We start from the raw sequence: 24,064 nt of genomic DNA on the forward strand, positions 1-24,064 counted from the left end.
AATTTAAAGTAATTGAGGGGTTCTAATTACACCCTCCAATTCTCATGACTCTCATGAGAATTGAATGTAATTACACTGTGTAATTACTAAAAAAATTTCATATTAAACATTAAAAAAATATTATTTTTCCATGAAATTATTAACTATTTTGTCAAACAAGATATTAGGAATTAATATGCAATTACCAATTTATATCTTAACACATTTTATATTGTGTAATTACTACCTTAATAATTATTCTATTTAATAATTATACAGTTACTTCAAAACAAAAAATTTAAAGTGACACGTTCAAAAGCACTCTCAAATCTTTGAAAAAGTATTCCATAAAATAATAGTAATTAAAAATAAATATTTTTAGGCATCTCCAAGGGCTGTCCCACTATTATATTTTTCTTCTGTTTTTTTTTTCTATTTATTTAGATATAGTAAAGGGCAGGGTGTATATTTAGGAATGATTCTATCATCTCTCTTCTCTCTCCTGACACATGTAGGGTGGCCCACTATATTTTTGGGCAACACATGGACAACCGGTGCACATCTCTTATGATAGACAAAAGTATCAAACATCGGTAGTGTATGATCCTGACCGTCGAAAGTTCTTAATGATATCTCCCTCGAGAGAGGTGGAGCTTTTTTGACTGGACCGATCCTTGGTAAAGTCACGACGCTTCAGCTTCCCATCTCCATTGTCAAAAAAGTTGGTCAAAAGCCCTTGAACTGTTTCCGGACTGAAATACGACCTCCCTCTCAATGCAGCCGAGAAGGAGTTCAAGAATTCAGTGTAAGAAGACACCACCAGACCCATTGTAGATTCTCTAATCTGCTCCCTAAGATCAACGTCGGGAATGCTATAAACCCTTTTGTGCATATTTAAAATCTCGTTGAGTCCTCTCGTGAAGGCCTCAACTTTGTCTCGCACCATGCTCCCTATCTCTTCTTTGCTCTGGCTACCCTTTAGATCTTCCTTCTCTAAAATCCTCACTAGAGGTCCCCAAGCTTGCTTTTGGTACGTATAAGCTGATTCCTCTGCCACGATTTTGTACTTCTTTTTCATGTACACATCGCCCAAAAGCTTTCCCAGCTCAGTGTTTCTGGTTCTCATGTATATGTACCAGTACGTGTTCATGGCGTACACATGGGGAAGGATTTTGTCCTTGTAACGACACCGTTTTGATTCAACGTTTCTCTGTAGAGCTTCCATGACGTTGATAATGGCCTCTCTGAATAAGTTCTCTTCGTTTTCGGGCTTTGATAAAATGCCCATCTTCCATTTTTGCTCTGTTTGGAGAACTTTAGCCATGGGGCCACTATATTCCTCTGAGACAAGGTACTTGAGGTAATTAATGGCGTATCTGACTATTTTCGGGACTGACCCATCAACAGGAGGAGGAAAACCGTCTGTGTTTCCTTCGATTTGGAGGCCGAATTCCCAGTACACTTTGCTGGAAGCATGAATGAGAAGCTTTACGAGTTCTCTGAACCGAGAACAAATGTCGACCCCTGATTCGCCATCGAAGACATCTGAGAACTCAGGTTTGAGCTTCTCCAACATATCAAACATGTCAAGAAGCTTGAAGAGCTTTTGGGGCTCTTTACTGCTTCTGGTGACGCCTTCTCCGAATCGGAAGAAGACGGCCATAATTTTATCAGCGATTTTGACAAAGCACTCTGACCAGATCAGACCCTCCATAAGACCCCCAAGGACATAATTGCAGAGCTTTTTTTCTGAGACGAAGACGGTTTTGACTGCCAGGTCGAAGTGTTGGATCCAAAGAGCTATAGCTGTTTCTAAACTCTCCCACTCGATTTGGTCGATTTCTTCTTGTGTATACGTTCTTAGATAGTCAGGGTTTAGCCTCATTAATGCTTTCGCTACTCTTTTGTATCTAACCTGTAACAAAATAAATTGTTATGACATACTACTCAAAAACTAAACTAACTTTATATTTTGCCTAAATTTTATAGTAAAATAAACTTATAACAAAAGTTCTAAATTTTTATTAAAAGGATATAAAAGTTATAGGAAAATTTTATAATGCACCTCTTTAAAAAGAATTTATCAATACATTTCTATCCGTTTTAATATCCCAAATAATTTTTTAATTAAATTTTTTCTCATTGTCATGTAAATTATAATTATTTAAAATATCCTGCAAAATTTTAAGAAATTAAAAAAAGTTTAACACACTGAAAATTACGTTCAAACAGTGTGTTGCACGCAAAAAATTCTTCTGAATGCCGAAACAAATAGAGAGTACACCATTACATCTCTTTTAAGAGAATGGTGCATTGTAGAAACACTCAAAATTATATTAAATATACAAATAAAATGTAAAGAGAGGTTAGACCATCTCCAATGATTGCACTATTTTGATGTATATTTTTTACTAATTTAGTATAAAATCTAGTAACAACTCGAATAATTTAACATAAAATATCACATCAAATATAGCTTAATTAAAATATTTATCTCACTTTTTTTTTATTATTTCTATTAATAGCCAATAATAATTAATTTATGATATAATTATCATATTGTTAATAATTAATTTATGACTTCTTTAAATAAATTAAAAAAATATTAAAATGAAAATAAAAGTTATGTAATAATTTGGTGTAGATTCAAAATCTAATACCATTAATAATGTAAAATTTAGTGCACACTAATTCGGTGTCTCCTTAGAGTGAAATAGTGTGAAAATTCTATACCAATATAGTGAAATGGTGCACCATTAGAAATGCTCTTAATGAGGGACAAAAAATAAATAAAAATGTAATATTTATTGCAATTTGTCGTGTAAATTTAACATTGTTGGAGTTTGATTTAATTTTTTTTATTTATTTATCTATATTTGTAAAGCTATAATTTCTTTTTGGATAATTATTAATTATGTGAAAAGAAAATTCTTAGTGGCCAAGTTTTGAAGAGTCTTCTAAAGAAAACTTTGGAATGTCTTGGTTCCCAAGTTGTCTTGGTGTCCAAGTTTATTTTTCCTATAAATATGTATTTTCATTTTGTGTGTGTGGGTGTGTGAGAAGAAGAGTAAGTTGTGAAAAGAGAAGTGAGTAAGAAGCAAAGAGTGTATTGGGATTTAGGTGAATAGATTGAAATAGTGAGTGTATGTAATTTTGAAGTTATAAGTGAATATATCTCTCTTTGTGGGTTTGGTAACTTTACCAAATTAAGTTAATTTTTTTTGCTTCGTTTCTTTATTATTTTGCAGTGCTTGAAATGTATTATTTTTTTAAACAAGTAGTATCAGAGCCAATGTTCAGATCTACACCGAAAATGTCAAAGATGGTATCCTTCAAAAAATTTGAGATCGAACTTTTCGATGGGAAAAAAATTTCAGTTTATGGCAGAGGACGGTCAAAGATGTGTTGGTACAACAAGGGTTCCTAAAAACATTGTAGGGAAAGAAGCCTGAGAGTAGGACTGATGAAGATTGGGAGGAGTTGTAGGTGAAAGCGATAAGCACTATTCGTAAGTTTTGTTCTTAAATTAAAGTATAGTGTATTGAATGAAAAACGTGTCCCTCTGAGTTATGGAAAAAGATAAAAAAAAGTTTTATATGTCAAAATCCCTAACAAATAGACTATATTTGAAGAAACAATTATATGAGTTGAAGATAATTTAAGGAGATGATGTTAGGGATCATATAAATAGATTTAATAAGTGCATAACTCAATTGTTAAGTGTAGAGGTCAAAATTAATAAAGAAGATAAAGCTATTACTTTGTTGGACTCTCCCGTCCTGATTGTACAGGTTCACTTGTCCTCGAGATCCTCCTACTAGCCGAGGAGGTATATCATCTCTCCTCCCCTCAGGTCTGGGTCAGAAATTAGTCTGGTCGTCCCTTACGAGGTAGTGGCCAGGAAAAACTTGATCATCCACGGGTTGGCCGACAATTTGGTCTTGGGGCCTAGAATTTAACGTTTCGTCCTACCTGGGCGTCTGCACATAGTTGGTTGGACGTTCCTTCGACTGATATTCTTGTCCTCTGCTTGAGATGTAGGAACCTTTTCTATTGTTGACAACTCGTCTCGGTGGCTAAGATTCCTTCCTTTGTCCCCACTCTGTTGGGTAAATCACCTGATCAAGTTAGTAGACTCTTTGGAACGACGGTTTATTCTTCTTGATGGGTGCATGGATTGAGCTTAATGTTCCATGCGCTTTTGGAATTCACGTTGTTGCTACTCGAACGCAAAGTTCACAGTGGCACGGGTTTCCTCCTGGTTATGGTGGAGTGTGTTGGTACGCGATTGGACTTACCCTAGTGCGTCTCTCAGGTTCTCCAAATCAGAGTTGTCTACCAAATTTACTCGGGCTCTCCATTAGAGGGCCGACCAATGCAGGCCCAATCTCTCCAACATATGTTTGACTGGCAGTAGGGCTGAACATTTTGAACGGGTTTGACCCGAACCCGAGCAACCCGCCCGAACCCGAACTAGTGAACCCGCAAAAAAAAAAAATTTAAAAAGTTTCGGGCGGGTTGGGTTCAACCCGGTACCCTTCGGGTGGGTTGGCGGGTTGAGATTTTAGGGGTACCGGGTTTCGGGTTGAACCCGCGAACCCGCCCGCCAACCCGGTTTATAAATATATTATATATATATTTCTTTTATTACTCTTTTTATATATATCTATATAGATAATGTGGACTTTAGATTTTTATGGACTATGGATATTGGATATGGATGTATATTGAAATATTTTAGTTTTCACTTTTATCATGATTCATGAACATGAATATGAAGTTTGATTTGAATCTTTGATAAATAGGTTGTTTGTTTGTTGGCTGGATTGATTAATGTATTTTTTCTTCAATAATAGATACTATGAACAAATTGTTATATTATATATGCTTAATTTAATAAATAAAAATATAAAAAAAAATAATTATTTGAATAAAAAATTAATATTTTTTAAAGAGTTGACCGAGTTGACTGAGTTGACCGGGTCAACCCGCCAACCCGCTAAACCCGACCAACCGAAACCCGCCAACCCGTGACCCGCCAACCCGCCAACCCATGCCCTATTCGGGTCCGGGTTCGGTTTCAATTTTTTGAACCCGAAACCCATGAACCCGAAACCCGCCAACCCGAAACCCGGTAAACCCGCCCGATGTTCAGCCCTAACTGGCAGTCCCTGTCTCTTGAACTCCAGGAGTAATTCCAGTGAGAGGGGTAGTGATCCCAATAGTTATGGGGTTAGTGTTTGTAGGAACTGTAGGTTGGTTGCCTCGAGGAGGCAGCCATGCATTGGGGTTGTCTACCGTTGAGTCAGTAGGAGCCTAGATGCTAGGATCCGTCGCCATAGGATCGCGTGTTTCAGTTGACGAGGACTTCTTATCAAAACTATAATTTGTCAATTTAGAGTGAATAGAAAATCGAAGGTTTATGAGAGCAATATAGTATTTTAGGCTCTCAATGAAAGCACCAAAATGTTGACCTCGCTTTTAGCCAACGACACACTAAGTCTATTAAAGAGATTATATAATAATAAAATAATTGTAAATACTCATAAATAACACAGTAAATTTATAGGGGCCGTTTGTTATACAAGTTTCATTTCATAGGAATAGGTTCAACATTGCTTGGAGATTGATGAAGGGAATGATAAACCTAGAAAAGCAACATTACCGTGTTTGGTTGACATTAGAATGGAATGCGACAATTTTTTTTACAATAGTAATTATTTTTTTTTTTTGTAAAATTAATAATTCAATATTTTTTTCTTTCTAAGTGTTCAAAATAATTTTTATTTATTATTTTTCATATAATTTTATAAAAAAATTAACAATAATAAATAATTATAAAGAGTAAATTTATATACAAATTGATAATATATTTTATAAAATAAAATATATAAAAATAAAGAAAGAACTTCATATATCATTTTTTAATTTGGGGAAATTACTTCATATTTTAAATATTTTTATATACAAAAGTTTGTGTCTGCCAATAGCATTGGAAAGTGAAAACCACATTTTCATTGGGTTTTTCTTGCCGACCAAACTAAATCCCACCACTTTCACTTAGCCAACATTAAAATATTAAAAACCTAACCAAACATAGTAAACTTTCAGATTCTCATTCCCACTTCTCCCATTACCGCATACCAAACAACCCCTAGAGGTTTGGCCCCTTTATAGCGATAATGACCTACTTTCCTTTTAATTGTATTAGTTTTATGAAAGTATATCAAGATCATAAGGCCTGGTTAGGTGGGTTTCTCAATGTATCTCGAAAAATGTTACCAATATTTTAGAGTGTTCTTTCTCTAAAAGTACGTCCAAAGAAGACCAGCTGAATAGTGAATTGGCCTCATTATTTATTATAGGAAAAATTGAACACATTAGTTACCCAAAAAATAGGATATAAATCGGGACATGCTTAAATGTGAATCCCACGATTATCTTATTTTATAAATTAAATCCCACGAAAATAGGGATACTAATGGGCTAGTATTGTGGAATCGATTAAGAAAAGTATCTCTGAAGATCTTTAGCGACTTTCTCTAATCGGCCTCCCATGCTGTGTGGCTCACATCGCTCGACGAGTGGTGAAGACTTGAGCTCATTCAGAGATTTTGGTATCAAGCCTAGTTAGTACATATTGATGTTACCCTGCCCAGAGGCAATCTCCCTGTCACGTGGCAATCTGTCAGATGCCACGTCACTAGTGTGAATTTTGGGTTAACAAACACCATTTCATGTTTCTTTGTTTTGGTGAATTGTACTCAAGAAAAAATGATTTAATGATTTCTTTTTTTTTTTTTTAATTTTTTTATCAAACCCAGAACTCTAAATTATAAATTTTCAATTGTAATTGCTGCTTTAATGAGGCTTAATAATAATTGGGCACTGGTTTTGTGAAACTTAATTTTTTGGGCAAAAAAATATTACTTAATGATAAAATTTTGAGACAATAAAATAATAAATCATATTTAATGATGTCACTGTAAAATTTGTCCTGAAAACGATATTTAATAGAGATTAACGATGTAATTTGATAAAAAAAAATTAGTGTGGCGTAACTTTTCACTATAAGTTATCAATTTGAGGTGATTTTTTTTTAAAAAAAAACTATGATATTTATTAAGAGTTAGTCCCACATTGCTAATGTGTGGAAATAAATTGTGATATATAAGGTGAATGGGCTACTCCTCCTATTGCCAATTAGTTTTGAGATGGAATCTCATTCATCTTATCCCAAATTCTAACATGGTCCAAAAAGTCGGTTGTGATCCATTGTGGGTCTTTGACCTGTTTCAAAATCCACAAATTTCCCGACGTGTACACCCACAAATTTCTCGATATTTGGCCTTGTGGGATTCTTTCAAATGTCACGTTCGGTCATGTGGTCTCTTAAAGGTCGTTCGTTATGCCCAAACGTGAGGAGGGTGTATTAAGAGTTAGTCTCACATTGCTAATGTGTAGAAATAAATTGTGATATATAAGATGAATGGGCTACTCCTCCCATTACCAATTGGTTTTGAGATGAAGTCTCATTCATCTTATCCCAAATTCTACCAATATTTCTTTGAGGATCTCAACGTTTAGAATGTAACATTTTCAACATTATGAACAAAAAAAATTTAATTATTAAAGTCTTTATCATGGCCTCAAACAAGCCGATCTCATAATTTGTTGTTCTACACCCCAAATTCTAGGTTCTACACATTCTAAAACCTATAAGTTTAAATAAAGTAATTAATAATAATAAATCTCAAACCAACAAAGTTAAAAATTATGGCTCACCAAAGGTTTCGTAATGTTTTATCGCAAACTATCGCAAAATCATGGTTAAAATATCGTTTTCCCTGGAAAACATGTCATCATTGTAGATGGTACCATTATTAAAGCATCCTCAATGTTTTTTTCCTCCTTAAAAATTAAGTTATAATGTGATTTATAAATATAGTATTTATTTTGCACCAGAGTTAATTTATAAGTATCATATTTAAAATGTCAATTAATTTTTTTCTTGCAAAAAAATTAATAGTGGTTATCAAATTAATTATATTTATATTATTTTTTCAATTAATAGTTGTATCATATTTAGTAGCTAGTTTGTGCTATATTGAGTGGCTGGTTTGCGCTATATTTGGAGGTGGCTATAATTTGTATCTTAACATTAACGTTTTTCATTTATTCTGAAGAATTAAATTGTACTAATTTTTTTAATCTATATATTTTAATTAATTTTATTAGTTTTATAATTTTTCTCCACTAATCATATTAAATTAATTATTTTTTCCATATATATTTACATTCTTTTTCATTTTCATTCTTACCATATATTTAAAATTTTAGTTGTTTGATGTTTTCTAAAAAACATAAGTTTTAGTCATGTAATTTTCTAAGTTTAATCTTTTAGGTATACCCTTTGGTTAGTTACTTAGTTACCTATATAGGCTTATATACTCTATAGTTTTTTAATTTCTTTTCTCTCAGTTGTAATTATTAAGATCAAACGATAAGAAAGTCTTTTGGTTGAGTTATATTTTCTAAAATTATTTTATTTTTAATATATATGTTTTTTTTTTGACAATGAACTTTCATTGAATATAAAATTAAATTTTTGAAATCATCTTTACATATCTTATTTGGCTATACAATAAATTTTCAAGTGTGGTCTCTCTTCAATTATACTCTATTGCTTATTCAATAATGATAAAAAAAATAAAAGAAAAGACAAATTACATATACAAGTTATTTTAATAAATGAGACCCATTTTAAATAAAAATAATTAGTTAGAATTTTTTTGAACCAAAAAATTAAATATTATTAAATCAAATAAGCTACTAAGTTAGTTTCCAAATCTGCAGGGACAAAACCCTTGTGGGAAATACGGCCATAAATAAAACCAGAAAAACGAGCTGAAAAGTTAGCCGCCTGGTTCCCAGACCGTTTAACAAAATTATTTGAAATAGGAAACAAAAGAGAGGATTGCATAAGAGCAACACAATCCGAAATTAGTTAGAATTAATTGTTACATAACTGTATTAATTGCTTATTAATAAAAATCATTAGTTAGAATTACTTGTTATATAATTGTATTAATAATTCTAACTAATTTTTTTAATGATTTAAAATTTAAACTCATGTCAATTATCACTAAGACATTAATTCATGCATCTCAAACAGATGTGGGCATAATTTTTGGAATTTTTTTGTATGATTTTTTAATTTTATTTATTTATTTAAGATTTGAAACTATGAAATCTGCAAAAATTCGATTGTGCTTAATGGGCACTCAATGTTGCTCGATGTCTAACTCGACGGAGCCTTAAAAATCAAAAGTTTTATGAAAAGAATAATTTTGGTCAATAGGGGGTTGATACTGCTCGATTTTATTCAATGCAATTATTACAAGAGACATAAATTTTAATTTAAGTGTATGTTTCAGATGATTATTATTTTGAATTTGTGCATGTTTTCAAGATATACACATTTAAGATATTTGTAGATACAATTTCTGAAAGTATATAATTTGAAACCCCGATCAAAAGATTCATTTTTATGTCAATGAGGCTTAGTATTATCTAATATGTCATATCCCAGTTTTTAGTACGCAACTAAATATCGAGTCTCATATAAGTAGTGACTTTTATTAAATATCGCTAACTAATTGCAGTATGTGTACCTTATACCAATGTTCTTTCCAAGAGTGTATTTACATATCTTAAATGTATAGATCTTAAAAAATAATACTTAAATTTAACAAAAGAAAAAGAAATAATTACATAAAACACAATTTTTGTAAAATTATATTTTTACGTTTTAAGAATTTTTTTTATATTTTTACGGTTTTTCATAAAAACAATACAAAAATAATAAAAAACTATATAAAAATAATATCTAAATAACATCAAAACAACAACAAAAAATAACATACAAATAACAAAAAAATAACAATAAATTTACAAAAATACAACATAAAAAGACTGTATTTTCTGTAAATATGAAACTGAATTTTTGTAACTTTTTTGTTGTTTTTGTGAATGTGTGAAATAATCCCAAAGAAAAATCATCTTAAACGGACACCTGAATAAATAAATAAAATTATGTATTTTTGCAAGACATCAGGCAGTATCGAACACCAAACTTTTTTTTCACATATATATATATATATATAAAATGATTTTTATGGTCCGTCAAGCTGGGCATAAATCATCCATGGAATTATTGAAAATTTAAGAGTTTTAGATGAGGTTGGGCAGGGAGGGTGGCTGCTCTTTTGATAGATTTTTCATAGAAGAGTGAGAGAGAGAGAGACGATGATGATGAAGAATTGGTTATGATAATTCAATAAGATATTAACTACAAAATAAAAAACTAGCTTAGATCTTGTTGGTTAGTGGTGAAGTAGTCTAAAAACATACCTTAACATATATATCGATGCATATATCCAAACAATCATTGGCAGCCAGAGTCTGTGAAATTCTTCTAAGAGCTTCAACCTCCATTTTAGTACCAAGATTATCGGAACCCCCATTTGCCACCATCATATCATCCTCATCTCCATTCATCTCATTATTATTATTATCAACTAGGTGTTCCAAGGTTTGATGCTTTATTTGGTGCAACAGGCTCTCATACTCGTCCTGCATATTCAACAGAGCTTGATCAAGTGACCCCTCAAACCTCATGGCATCAACCTCTGTTTCGTACAGAGCCTTGAGAGTGACCACAGTCTCTCTTAACCGATGAGTCCTGTACTGATCAGTGGCCTTGGTCCGGCTCAAGAACTCCACCACCTCCTGGAGCCTCTGAATCACTGCCTCACCATCTTCACTGATCGAGCTCACCGCCTCGTTAAGCTGGTCAACACAGTCAACGTACTTGATCAGCTTCTTCAATCGTTTCTTCTTGGTCGTGACAACTGATCTCTCGGCCGACAACTCTTCGGAGATGTCTAGGAGCTTTTGCTGGAGAGTGTCGGAGATTTTGAAGCTGTCGAGGAGCGAGAGAGCGGGAGTGACAGCTCTGTTGATTCTGGTTTCCAGAGCTTTTGCGGCCATGGATAGAGACTGCAAAGGAGCTACTCTCTTTGAGGCTGTTGAGAGAGCCTCGTCTATAAGATCAAACTTCTTGTCCATCATGCCCAGACTTTCTCCTATTCTGGCCGAGTTTTTTAGTACGCTTCTCAAATCTGAGCAGGCTTCCTCGAGCTTAAAGAGGTAGAAATCTTCTTCAAATTCCTTGGACCCCATTAATGGTGAATTTAGTTGTGCAAACTCTAATAATCTTTTAAGTCCTTGTGACTTAAGGATGAAAATTAAGGGTAATGATGATGAGGACCAAGAGTAATAAATATTAATTTCATATTTGTATAATTACTTAGGACAAGAGAAATGCTTTCAGATGACAGGCACAACATGACAGTAAGAAACAATCTTCAATGGAATCTAGGGTCGATTAGAACTATGAAACAAATGGCAGTTGTACGTCGAAAACCAACAAATTGCGGTAATATTATATTATACAAAACATATAATATATATAACATATTATATAATATATTATATATCAATGTTGGCCTGCTTAGCAATTTAGTTTTCATGGATCAATGTTGACATCTATAGTCTAACCAATGATGACATAGGTTTAGTGTTTATGATGACCTTCTTAACAATTTAGTTAATTGTAACTAGCCTGTTTAGAAATTTAAAGTTAATCTTCATAGATCAAGTGTTTATGGCCTCCTTAGCAATTATATATTATAATATATTATGAAATTTTATATTTTATAATTAACGATTAATTAATTAAATACGGAATAATAAAATTAGTACTGAAGTCGATATTCTCAAAATCGTGTTATGTAAATATTGCAGAATAGAATACCAACAAAGAATAAAAGTGTAGAAAAATAAAAATATAAGATTTTTATACGTGGTATCAATAATCTTTACAGATTTCTACTAGTCCATAGGGCCACGCCCAGAGATAATATTCATTAATAAGATCTCAATAATATAATATTTTTGACTTATGCATAAATCAACTCTATCTTATTATATGTCGCAAGCATGGAGAATTCCACCGTGATGTATGAACCTTGTTGAAACTTCAAATGTTCGAATTCTCTTCGAACTACTTGAAAAGTGCTTGGTTCTACTCGAGGCAAGACTTGAAACACCTTCTCTCGAAGGTTCACAATTTTGTTTTTCTTCTTTGCTGACTTGTTTACAAACTCAAAAAAATTAGAAATCTATAAATAGACTTAGAGTCAAATACAATCTCCTCTACAAAACAAAGACACTCTTCTTACAAAATAAGAATGAAATACAAAGAGATGAAAGAGATAGAAAACTCTAGCTACCAATATGAGTATTTATAGACAATATACTCACATTAGATAGCGTATACATGGACTCAATCGTCCACAACTCATAGGAAGACTTTCCTAAAATATTTCTTCAATCAACCTAGAATTTCCTATTCTACACTTGCAGAATCGCAAGTAGTTGATGCAAAGTTTCTTATATAGAAATGAAAAACTTCCAATTCAATTTTCTAATTAATACTTGATCAAATCTTTAATAAATGGTGAGATCAAACACAATACACAGTTGGACAAGATAGAACACATAAATTTGATTTTATTTCATTAAATACATACTATGTTTGTTCAGCTTTTCTAAAATAAAAAACCTAGACAACAAAAATACTTTTAATAATAAAATCAATTAAAATATATATATGTGAAAAGTATAATTATACTCAATCCATATATATAAATATTATAAAATATCTTTGTCAATTAAATATGCCAAAAATTGAATTAACAATCTTACCCTTTGACTCTTTAATTGACAAAATATTTTATAAAAAAGCAAACAAGGAGAAAACATGCACAAAGTGTTAGAAACAAAATAATGAGTAAAAAAATACTCCCATGCATGAATACTTTAGAGTTTATGCCCTAAAATTAAGTATTTAATGGATAATATATTAGAGAATATATGAAATACAAGTATAAGATAAATGAAAATATTAATTATAGAAATATAATTAATAAATATCTGAAAATTCTATTATCATATAGAGTGGGCATGATCTTGTAAGGAAATACAAGAGAATTAAGATCATACAATATGAATAAAACAAGTCGGTAGTTGTTTACCAAGATTTTCAAAAAACGAATTATTTAATATTTAGAACTAAAGAAAATGGGATTAATGAGCCTTATTCCATGAGTTAGTATTATTATCAAATAAGCTAGAAATGTCTAAGGGATTACAATGAATATGAACACTCTATTCTCTTCTCAAGCTTGTGAGTTAAGTAATTATAACCCTTTACATAAATGATTCAATGCGTATTTATAGAGTAATAGAGGTCATACTTAGTTACCATTTTTCTCTAATGGGGTGTTTACAGATAATACATTACTTTGGGCTTATCAAGCAAAGCCTAACCCATGAGCAATGATTGTATGCTAACTTCTCATGTTAATCACGCTCACAGCTGTTGTTACCGTGTCCTATTATTGCGGGTAATTAGTTATATATTAATTACTTAACCTTCAACTATCTAATTTCCTATTTTAACTTGATATTATTCTCTATCTGAGGTTTAAGGAGAGTGAATTCCTTCTTTTGCACAAAATAGTAAGCGGGAAAACTACAACTGGCTTCAAGATACACACTGGAGGGTTCTTCTGGCTACACAGAGCTAGGATCCTTCTGCATATAGACTAGCCTTGGCAGAGACTCGTTTGAGCAAGAAGTGTGACTGCCTTCCCGGAAGGCCAAGTTTGTATTAGGCTCGGCCCAGTTCATGTTCTTTAGGACCCACTAATGGGCTTTAAATAGTTGCCTTGAGTCCACGTGTCCCTTGCTAGAAATACAGATAATATTTACCCCCCAAGCTTTCGAAATATTGTGAATTGTGGAAGCTTGCTTCAGTCTACATAGGTGGACAGGTGGAGGCTAAAGGTGAAATCTTTACAATTATCCAAATATAACTGAATGTGTAGGATAATCTTCGTTTATTTGCTTTTGAGATCTGGCGTGGCATTTCTTCTTTGGCTCTCAAGGCATCTATTCAAATGATGAGGCGTGCGTGGAAAAATAAGTGAATTGATGACTATTTATTTCTAGATGAACTTCAAGGAGAATTTTATCATGTGATTTTGCCTCAATTCTTGACAATGCATTAAATGATGAATGGATGGCCTTCCCGGATGTTGGATCTATTTTGTGTTTTTGGAGGTTCAGGCTTGACCGTTGATCTTGGCTTTATACGGACTGTCTTTTGTAGGTATGAATACCTTCAAATGCCACGTTTTACAACTTTTACCTAAATTTTTGAATTTTTCTATCTCAAACCCATAACCTTCGAGAGCACATAACCAGAATTAGAATCATGCCCAAATTGAGCCACTCTGGAGCGTGATATTGATTTTTGCATTCAACTTCTTCTTCGAATTAAAGCTCAAAAATTCCTAGGCACACCACCCCTAGTGATCTTAACTGCATCGCTAGAGAAAGTTGCAAATTTGGATATTAATACTGAAATTGACTCCCTTATTGACCAAGCCAATGCCATTGTATAGAGGCTTGATCGACTCAAAGATCCTCTGGTTAAGAGAGTTTCCATACAACCATCCTTTGACGTTAGCCATGTCATATTTTTACTCGAGTCCAGAGTTATCGCTAATTTATCATGAAGTAAATTTTCTCCATTTTGATTTTCAAACTTTGTTGCATGTCAACATACAATGATTACATTTGACTTATTTGCTGTTTGAGAACTAGGACTTTAGGCTTTTGGCTAGGATATTGTTGCTGATAAGAGTAGGATGTTCTGAATAGCTTTAAGTATTAGTAGGAAGTAAATTCCTTTGTTGCACTATTCTGAAAAAATATATTTTGATGCTAAAATGCTAGCAAAATTTTTACTCCCTTGTTTGGAACCCTCATGGTTTTGGATAGTATGTGAGCTTTTCTTGTTTCTCTTACTCTCGTGTTCCTGTTTCTATTACCTGGAACAAATTCCCCTTGAGGATTTTGTTTCTAGATAGCAAATTTGGTGGGGACCTCTCCAAACAGTTATGGGAGAGGATTCCCCTACACCCTTACTATCTTAGTTAGTCTAAGTAACTAACTGCTTGGTATTTTTTTTTTAGCTTCCATAATGTCTAAGAGAGCTCAGCGAAGAGTAGTGGAAGTGGATGAAGAAGATATAGTGGTGGAGCAAGCCCCTACTCCAAATTTAGTATTGAATTCATCTTCATGGGGGATGGATCAGTTCAAAAACTGAGCCAATGTACAAGACATTAAGAGGACTTGAAAGTGTTCCAAGACTATTTTGGAACAGGTTGTCTGTCATGGGCGAAAATTCGAGCCAATATGCTGAAGGAGGTTTCGGTGTCTAGAGTTGGGGCTATGTGGAAATGGGCATCCATATTCCTTTAAGATGCTACTTTGTGGAGTTCTACGCAGTAGCTGGAGTGGCTCCTTATCAATTTATTCCCCAAGTGTATTGTCTATTTGTCGGGTGATACATTTTATGCTTCTAGAAGAAGAAGGTGGCTCCAACTCTAGAAGAGATCTTGTATTTTTATAAGATCAAGGCATAAAATATGAGAAAACACAAAGAGAAAGTTGCTTTCTATATGCTGGAAAGGCATTCCAAGGATTCGGTGTGCCCCACTAGCTCTGTTAAGTATGTATACGACATCCAGGACTATTCCTTCTACACTTTTGGCTTCCCAATAAAAAGAGTCTTGACACTTACTCTCAACTTTAATATCGCAAGTAAGTGTCACTAGTTGTTTGGTCGTTTTCTTGCCTTCTTGACGTCTTCTTCTCGCTTTCTGAATTGATCTTATTCTTCTCTTTCCTTTCTTTCAGATTCTATCCCTTGACCGCCTTTTCACTCTAGAGTCAGAGGAAAATCTTTTATGAATCATTGTTAGAAGAAGAGTCACAAGTTGGGGAGCTTGTGACCACTAAAAATCTTCAGGAGGTTGGCCTATTAGCTCCTCACTAGAGCATTGATAATCTTGCTGTGAAAGATCCAGTTAGAGTTCTTTTCCATGGTGACCCTGTTGATGTTAAGGAAGCCATTACTGTTATCACCGTGGAAGAGGCCTTAAAGGCCGTTAAATTTGATGAAGAATCATTAAAAGATTGGCATCGTCAATTCCCAGAGTAGTTGAGAGCTTGCCATTCATTTCAAAGATGTTGTCCAGAACGAGAGTACTCCAAGAGCGAGTACTGTTGGGAATATTTTACTAGGATTTAGATTTACTAACAAGTATGTTGATTAACATCCTAAATATGAATTCTCTAAAACAATGAAAATAAACACATAAGGGTTTAAGGAAACCTTATATTGATTGCAGTGGAATATTATGACTCCTTCCGTTCAAGATCTCTAGCCCTTGATTCCTTTATGTAGCAGAGCATTATCCAGATCTGAACCAGAATCTCTTTCTCTCCTTCAAGTTTGGTTACCACCATCTTACTCACTATGATTGAGTACTTGACTTGCTATGTGTGGGCATGGCACTAATTCACTATAGGTTTTGAATGTGAAGAATAATGAAGGAGGCTAAAATCACTAAGGAAGGAACTCTCTCATCTACTAGTTATCTGACATAGAAAACTAGGTTTGATTTGGTTGAAGGCATCAAATGGATGAGTGAGAGCATCATGTTCCTTTTATAGTATTTCAACTAGGGCTTAGGGCTGAATTATATGGATTAAAAAGAATAAAATATTGGCAAAAATCACTTCTAGGCTGTACACTCAATGTGATCGATTTCTAGTTACAATTTTGCCACTTTATTTCAACCACTTATTCTTCTTTCAAAAATACCATATTTTCCAATTCAATCTTATAAATGTCAAAACTATTTATTTAACAATTATAATTAATTACTAAATAAAATTGTCATTTGTATAATTTATTAATTAGACCATACAAAGTCTCTTAATTAACAAGTTGACCCCAAAACCTCTTTTCTTCATTATTAAGCCCATGCTTAGTGAAAATTCATAAATAAGACAGTTTAATTTTAGAATTATAATTGATTAATTAAAATCAATTAACTGAGTCTGCAAGAAGTATTATCTCAACTAGTGAGGGGACCATGGGTCTATATAATCGAGCTTTCAATAAGTAGATCTAGAATTCACCAAGTAAATTCTCTAACTTATTAATTCCGCCTTGCGCCACTATAGATTTGGAATTGAATAACACTCTCAATTATATAGAACGTATGATATGTACCACGATATAGATACGCTATGACTATCCATTGTTACAATCCTAATAGTCAAAGATCCTCTATAGATGATCTACACTAAATAGGGACAAATTTACCGTTCTACCCTTCAATGTATTTTATCCTTAAAATACTTAGCTACCTATAAATGATACTTCAGTAAACTAATATAATTACTGAAATGAGGCCTCAATCATTTATCTCTATTTAGCCAAGCTCAAAGGAAATCATCGTTTCACTTCTAAATACTTATAGAAGCTATATATTCCATATCTATGATCAGCGCTCCCACTCAATTGAACTACCATGTCCTTAATCTGTATGTCACAAGAAGATTTAGTTGGTCGACTTTAACGAACAAATTGAAGAACATAAATAATACAACTAAGTTGAACCTAACCATATTAGTATTAAGATCCATAGACCTGAGATCAACCATTGATATTGACTTAGAAAGATATAACGGTAAGTTTATAATATCTTATCTAAGATGAATATCGGTACCCTTCCAATGTATACTCCATACATCTGATACTGGTAAACTTTGCCAATGCCCTGGAAAGGACATAACACTGATCCATGGTGTAAGTATACCTTATCGTTGATTATCATGCCACTCTAAATCCAGTGAACTGACAAATCATGGGAATTAAACTTTTGAACATATAATCATGATTATATTCCACTGTGCTGACGACACTATAATCATGAACAAAAATATACATATTTATATATGTTTTGGACTTAATAGAATTTATACATTAAACATAATCATGAAATAAATCATGCGAACCATGCAACATAAAATGATTTCTGATCTTTATTAATTAATAAATCTGATTATATTAAAATGAGTTTTATTTATGGCACAAAACCCAACAAGTACCTACAGGGGTGGTAAGACACCATTCCATATAGTTAAGGCTCCATCTTTGGTAAATTCAAACTATTTTGACCAAGGTGGATTTGACCTTTACTTTTTGAGCTTAAATCACCATAGATATCCCCTCAATAATTATGTAGATAGAGTAGATGACATCATTAGAGTCCAAATAACTTCATTCCACCAACACATGATGTCTGGGTATCTAATCTTAATAAGATGTTGTAATCTTGGTTCTTCCAAAATGGAAGCCTCTTAGGCAGAGAGGATATAGTCCAATTTTCTATAGGGAACCCCAAATATTCCAAAATAAATAGTTTGGATCTCACTTGTGTATTGCTTCTATTCATTTCGTTATAATGCTTACATGCTCATTATTTGAATCTGTTATTTTGTCTCTTCTTTTTGCAGTGCAACCACTCACACTTTCAATGGGCTTCGTAGAGAATTTTCTTGGCACCATCAACCAAAGATCAAAAGAGGTCTGGGACCTAGCCAAAGGTGGTCGTGGCAAAGGGAAGGCTACATAATCTTCTGATGTTGGAGCTAAGAAGTTAGTACTTCCGCTAAAGACTAAGAAATTATTCTAAAGGCTCCAACTTCAGATGTCGTCGCCTGTCCTCTAGCCACTTCTACTGTGGTGGACTCTTCTTCTTAGAAAGGAGTGAATGAGATTCATTTGGCTATAGTTCCTCTCCAACAAAGGCCTATTGAAGTTGATGATGATGAGGAAGATGAGGGCAATTGGCTTGTATTTACGCAAAAGAATAGAGCTGTCTCTGAACTGGGAAGAGATAGCAAAAGATCAAGGGTTGAAGCCAAAAACAAACTTCAGCAGCTGGCTGCTTCCAGGAAGTAGAGTTTAGAATCTTTTGGTCGAAGAGGAAATGATGCTCAGGTAAGAGACAAACCACCTAGGCAGAGCAATCGTTCCAGAAAAGAGGTCATAAATTCTCAAGCTTTGCCATCTCAGCCAAACCAAGTCCATTCTGCCCAGTTGCCTAGAGACAGGACAAATCTTCCACCACTTACTCCTTCTAACATCGTCTTAACAGTTTGTTCTTCTTCATTGTCGGAGGACGTGTGTGTTCAATTAGAGGCAGACAATAAATTTTTTAGTAAGAGAATCAACTCCAAATACGAAGATATGGGGAAGAAGTCATCTTTGCTTTCAACCACGCGGGGCGCAACATTTTTTGATGCTGCAAAACTTAATGAGCCACTTCTCGCTATTGACACTAAAAAGTGGCCAGCACCAGCTCGCTAGATTTGCGACATGAATAATGAATGTAAGTATATAATTTAGAGAGATACACAAAATTTATAGTAGTTCACTCCCCATGTCGCGATGGTAATAGAGCTACGTCTACTTCGAGTTTAAATTTTTCAAGAGATGGTATTACAGAAAAAGGCTAAGTGTTTAAGGTCTAGTTTCTAGAGATAGAAACTAGAGAGAGATGCTCTGACATTGTAGGTAAGTTTCTGAATATAAAAAATGAGCTAAGGGAGCTCCCATTTTATAGGCGAATGAGGCCTACAAAAATACGAGAAAAATAGAAATTAGATATTTTTGACCGTTGATGATGATCCAACGGTAAAAATAAGCTTATGATAGTGATATTCATTTTTCAGAGCCTAGCGGGACCTGTTGCGGGTAACCCGAAGTTTATTTTTGTAACTCTCTTAGGGGTGAAATTTGAGGTCGATAACTTTAGAATTACGATTGAAGTGTGAGATAAGACATGATAGAGCATTTAATTAGCTTGAAAACTCAAGTTGAATCGTGTTAATCGAATAAATATTAAGTGAGTTATGGTTGTTTTACTGAAGTCAGTTCATGACCCAGCGCCCAGGTTGACATCCCAGCGCCCAGGTTGACATATGACGTCAACCTGGATGCTGGGTAAATGTAAAAGCATCCAAGGGACGTATTTAAGATGCCTAAGTGATATTTTGACATCACTTAGTCTGTTCCTGTGTTGTGGCGAAACTGGTCACCATTTCTCGAAGATGTTCTTGTTTTGTGAAAATGAGAGACAATGAAGTCATTTCTAAGTGAGTTTCCCATGTTAAAAATGGGAAGTGCAAAGTTGTGAATTTGGCTTCTCTAACTTCATGGTGTCTACCTGGGTGCTAGGTCCCAGTTATGGCCCTTCAAAAGTTTCGTTTGGTCCCCAGAAATAGTTGAATCTCAATCTTTTATGAAAATGGAGAAGATGCTCAGAAGTTCACGTAAAACTTCATTGGAATTGGCCCAGGTAGAAAAAATGTCAACTTAGGTGTTGGGCCAGCCCCAAGTGTCACTGAGTGCTAGGCCTTACTTTTGGCGCCCAAGAAGTGTTGTTTTTTCCCCGAAAGTACTTATTTCCATGTTTTTGATGAAGATGAAGAACGTGCTCCTGGTGCTCAAAAATGAACTTACTTCGAATTTGGTTTTGATGCCTTAAACATGTCCGTGGTATGTCTAGTTGATGTCCCAATGCAAAGTTTCACCCATTTTCACTAAGAAGGTCGTAGAAACTAAAACCCTAGTTGGGAATGTCAACTTGGGTGTCAGGTGAAACCCTAGGTGCTCAAGTTGGCTTTCAGGGTGTAGGTTCGTGTAATTTCAACTCCCAAGGCTTGGATTTGATTGCTCCATGTCTTCATGGTACAAAATACTGAAAGATAGTGAGTTGGAAATGAGTTATCAATTCTAAACTTCCATCCCAAAGTTCTCGAAGTTAACCTGGGCATAGGGCTAGGGACCCCTCCCAAGCTGACTTGTTATGACTCAGGACTACTCAAGTCTGAGATGTCACATTTATTGCCATGTGCCAAACATTGATGTCCATGTCATTAGGAATACTCTTGGTGTAAACACTTTGATATTCGATCGTCAAGCGGTTGCTGAGAGGCTTCGACCCAGGGTAGGCTCAGATCTGGCTATATTGACAGCAGACTTATTAGACTTAAATGTTGTTACATGTAGTAGATTAGGTTCTCACAAGTTTGCCACAATGGCGAGTAGAGATCCAGTCTTTATGGTTGATAGTCTTAAGAATCATGCTGCTGCCGTAAGCTTGATAACTTTTAACTAAGTTATATATATAAATATATCTATATCTCTCTCTCTGTTTAATCTTTAGCTTACATCTAACTCCATATATTTTCTTTTTCAGATGAGTTTGATAGCAGAAAGATGCTCTTCCTAGGTAAATAAGTTAGCTTATGAAATTGAGACCTTGAAGGCTGAACATGACCATTCTGAGCAATAAAAGGAAGAAGCTTTCAAAGCTTTAGATGATGCTAAGTCTCAAAATGAGGCTATGTTCAAACAAAGAGTTGAGGCTTCTCTTAATGATGCAGTGTCTAATTATAAAGCCTCTGCCAAGGTGGAGAATGAGCGCACTAAAAGATACAAAGAGTCTTATAATCATGCCTTCACACGTTTCCAGATTGGAGGACAAATTAACTGATGCTCAGAATAAAATCAAGGAGCTTGAACAAAAAGTGAACTCTACTTCTCGAGACTATAACATCCAAACGAAGGCTCTCAACAAGAAGATCATCACAGTTGCCAACTTGGAGAAAAAGCTAAAACAACATCAGGATCTCCAAGAAAAGGCTGAAACTTTTAAACGGGCAACTCTAGAAAAGCTTAAGAGCTCTAAAATTAAAATTTTAGCCAAACTTAAAGAGGCTAAGAGTACTTTGGATGAGTTTCAAAAGCGTGCTAAAGAATAAGTTGACAAGGCCAAGGCTGTCATTGTGAAGGATGAGGCTTATCCTGAGAGTCTTGAAGAGAAATGTGCCAGTATGGAGGTGGAACATCAAGAAAATTTAAAGAAGTCTCTGGTTGTTACCTAGTTATTGGGTTTTGTGCCCTAAATAAAACCCATTTCAGTATAATCAGATTTACTTATTAGTAAAGATCAGAAATAGCATTTTATGTTGCATGGTTCACATGATTTATTTCATGATTATATATATAATGTATGAATTCTATTTAAGTCCAGAAGATATGAATTTGTTAATGATTATAGTGTTGTGAGCACAGTGGAATATAATCTTAATTATATGTTCGAAAGTTTATTCCCTGATTTGTCAGTTCACTGGATTTAGACTGGCATGATATAATCAGCGATATGTATTCTTACACCTTGGATAAGTGTTATGTCCTTTCCAGTGCATTGGCAACGTTTACCAGTATCAGATGTATGGAGTATACATCGGAAGGGACCGATATTGAACTTTGATTAGATATATTAAAATTTACCGTAATATCTATTCAATTCAATATCACCTGTTGATCCTAGATCAAATGATCTTAATCCTGATATGGTTAGGTTCGATCTCAAGAGTATTATACATGTTCTTTGATTTGTTAGTTAAGCCTACTCTTGGGTCAGGGTGATACGTACATTTTGGGAACATGATAGTATAATTGAGTGGGAGCGCTACCATAAATGTGGAGTCTATAACTTCTATAGGAATTTAGAAGTGAAACGATGATATCCTTCGAGCTTGGCTAAACAGAGATAAATGGTGGAGATCTCATTTCACTTTGCTGAAATATCTTTTATACGGAGCTAAGTGTTTTAAGGATAAAATACATTGAAGGTGTAACGGTAATTTAGTGCCTATTCAATGTAGATCATCTATTAGAGGGTCATTGTCAAATTAGGATTATAATAATGGATAACTAATAGCGTATCTATATCGCGGAACATATAGAGCGTTCTATATAACTGAGAGTGCAATTCCAAGTTCTAAGTGTGGATTCAATAAGGAATTAATAAGTTAGGGAATTTACTTGGTAAATTCGGTTCGACCTATTGGAAGCTCAGTTATATAGGCCCATGGTCCCCATACTAGTTGAGACTGTTGGGTTTTATGCCCTAAATAAAATTCATTTCATATAATCAGATTTACTTATTAATAAAGATCAAAAATAACATTTTATGTTGCATGGTTGACATGATTTATTTCATGATTATATGTATATAATGTATGAATTCTTTTTAAGTCCAGAACATATGAGTTGGTTAAAGATTATAGTGTTGTCAGCACAGTGGAATATAATCTTAATTATATGTTCAAAAGTTTATTCCCTGATTTGTCAGAACACTGGATTTAGACTGACATGGTACAATCAGCGATAGGTATTCTTACACCTTGGAAAAGTGTTATGTCCTTTCCAGGACATGGGCAAAGTTTACCAGTATCGGATGTATGGAGTATACATCGGAAGAGACCGATATTGAACTTTGATTAGATATATTAAAATTTATCGTAATATCTATTCAATTCAATATCACATGTTGATCCTAGATGAAATGATCTTAATCCTGATATGGTTAGGTTCAATCTCAAGAGTATTACTCGTGTTCTTTGATTTGTTAGTTAAGCCTACTTTTGGGACAGGGTGATACGTACATTTTGGGAACACGGTAGTGCAATTGAGTGGGAGCGCTGAAATGAAGATAAATGGTGGAGATCTCATTTCACTTAGCTGAAATATCATTTATACAGGGTTAAGTGTTTTAAGGATAAAATACATTGAAGGTGTAGCGGTAACAGTAGTGCCTTTTCAATGTAAATCATCAATATAGAGGGTCATTGATCACATTAGGGTTATGACAATGGATAACTAATGACGTGTCTATATCATGGAACATATAGAGCGTTCTATATGACTGAGAGTGCAATTCCAAGTTCTAAGTGTGGATTCAATGAGGAATTAATAAGTTAGGGAATTTACTTGGTAAATTCGGTTCGACTTATTGGAAGCTCGGTTATATAGACCCATGGTCCCCATACTAGTTGAGACCATACTGCTTGTAAGACTCAGTTAATTGATTTTGATTGATCAATTATAATTCTAAAGGTTAGACTATGTCTACTTTATGAATTTTCACTAAGCAAGGGCAAAATTGTAAAGAAAAGA

General features: G+C 33.9%; 1 protein-coding gene across 1 annotated transcript; it reads right to left on the reverse strand.

Moving 5' to 3' along the window:
- Positions 1-375: 375 nt before the first annotated feature.
- LOC115713500 (exocyst complex component EXO70I-like) lies at positions 376-11,290 on the reverse strand. The gene is made up of 2 exons (XM_030641983.2): positions 10,393-11,290; positions 376-1,894 (listed from the first exon to the last, which is right to left on the reverse strand). The coding sequence occupies exons 1-2, from the start codon at positions 11,221-11,223 to the stop codon at positions 563-565; spliced, it is 2,163 nt and encodes a 720-aa protein (XP_030497843.1). The 5' UTR covers positions 11,224-11,290; the 3' UTR covers positions 376-562.
- Between the last annotated feature and the right edge of the window lie 12,774 nt (positions 11,291-24,064).

The sequence above is a fragment of the Cannabis sativa genome, chromosome X (genome assembly GCF_029168945.1).
Source record: "Cannabis sativa cultivar Pink pepper isolate KNU-18-1 chromosome X, ASM2916894v1, whole genome shotgun sequence".
In the NCBI taxonomy this organism is placed as follows: domain Eukaryota; kingdom Viridiplantae; phylum Streptophyta; class Magnoliopsida; order Rosales; family Cannabaceae; genus Cannabis; species Cannabis sativa.

Excerpts from the sequence above, each read along its gene's own strand:
- LOC115713500 (XM_030641983.2), bottom strand. The coding sequence starts at position 11,223 with ATGGGGTCCAAGGAATTTGAAGAAGATTTCTACCTCTTTAAGCTCGAG. Across the intron at positions 1,895-10,392 it reads GCATCGATATATATGTTAAG|GTTAGATACAAAAGAGTAGC; the intron begins GTATGTTTTTAG and ends ATTTTGTTACAG.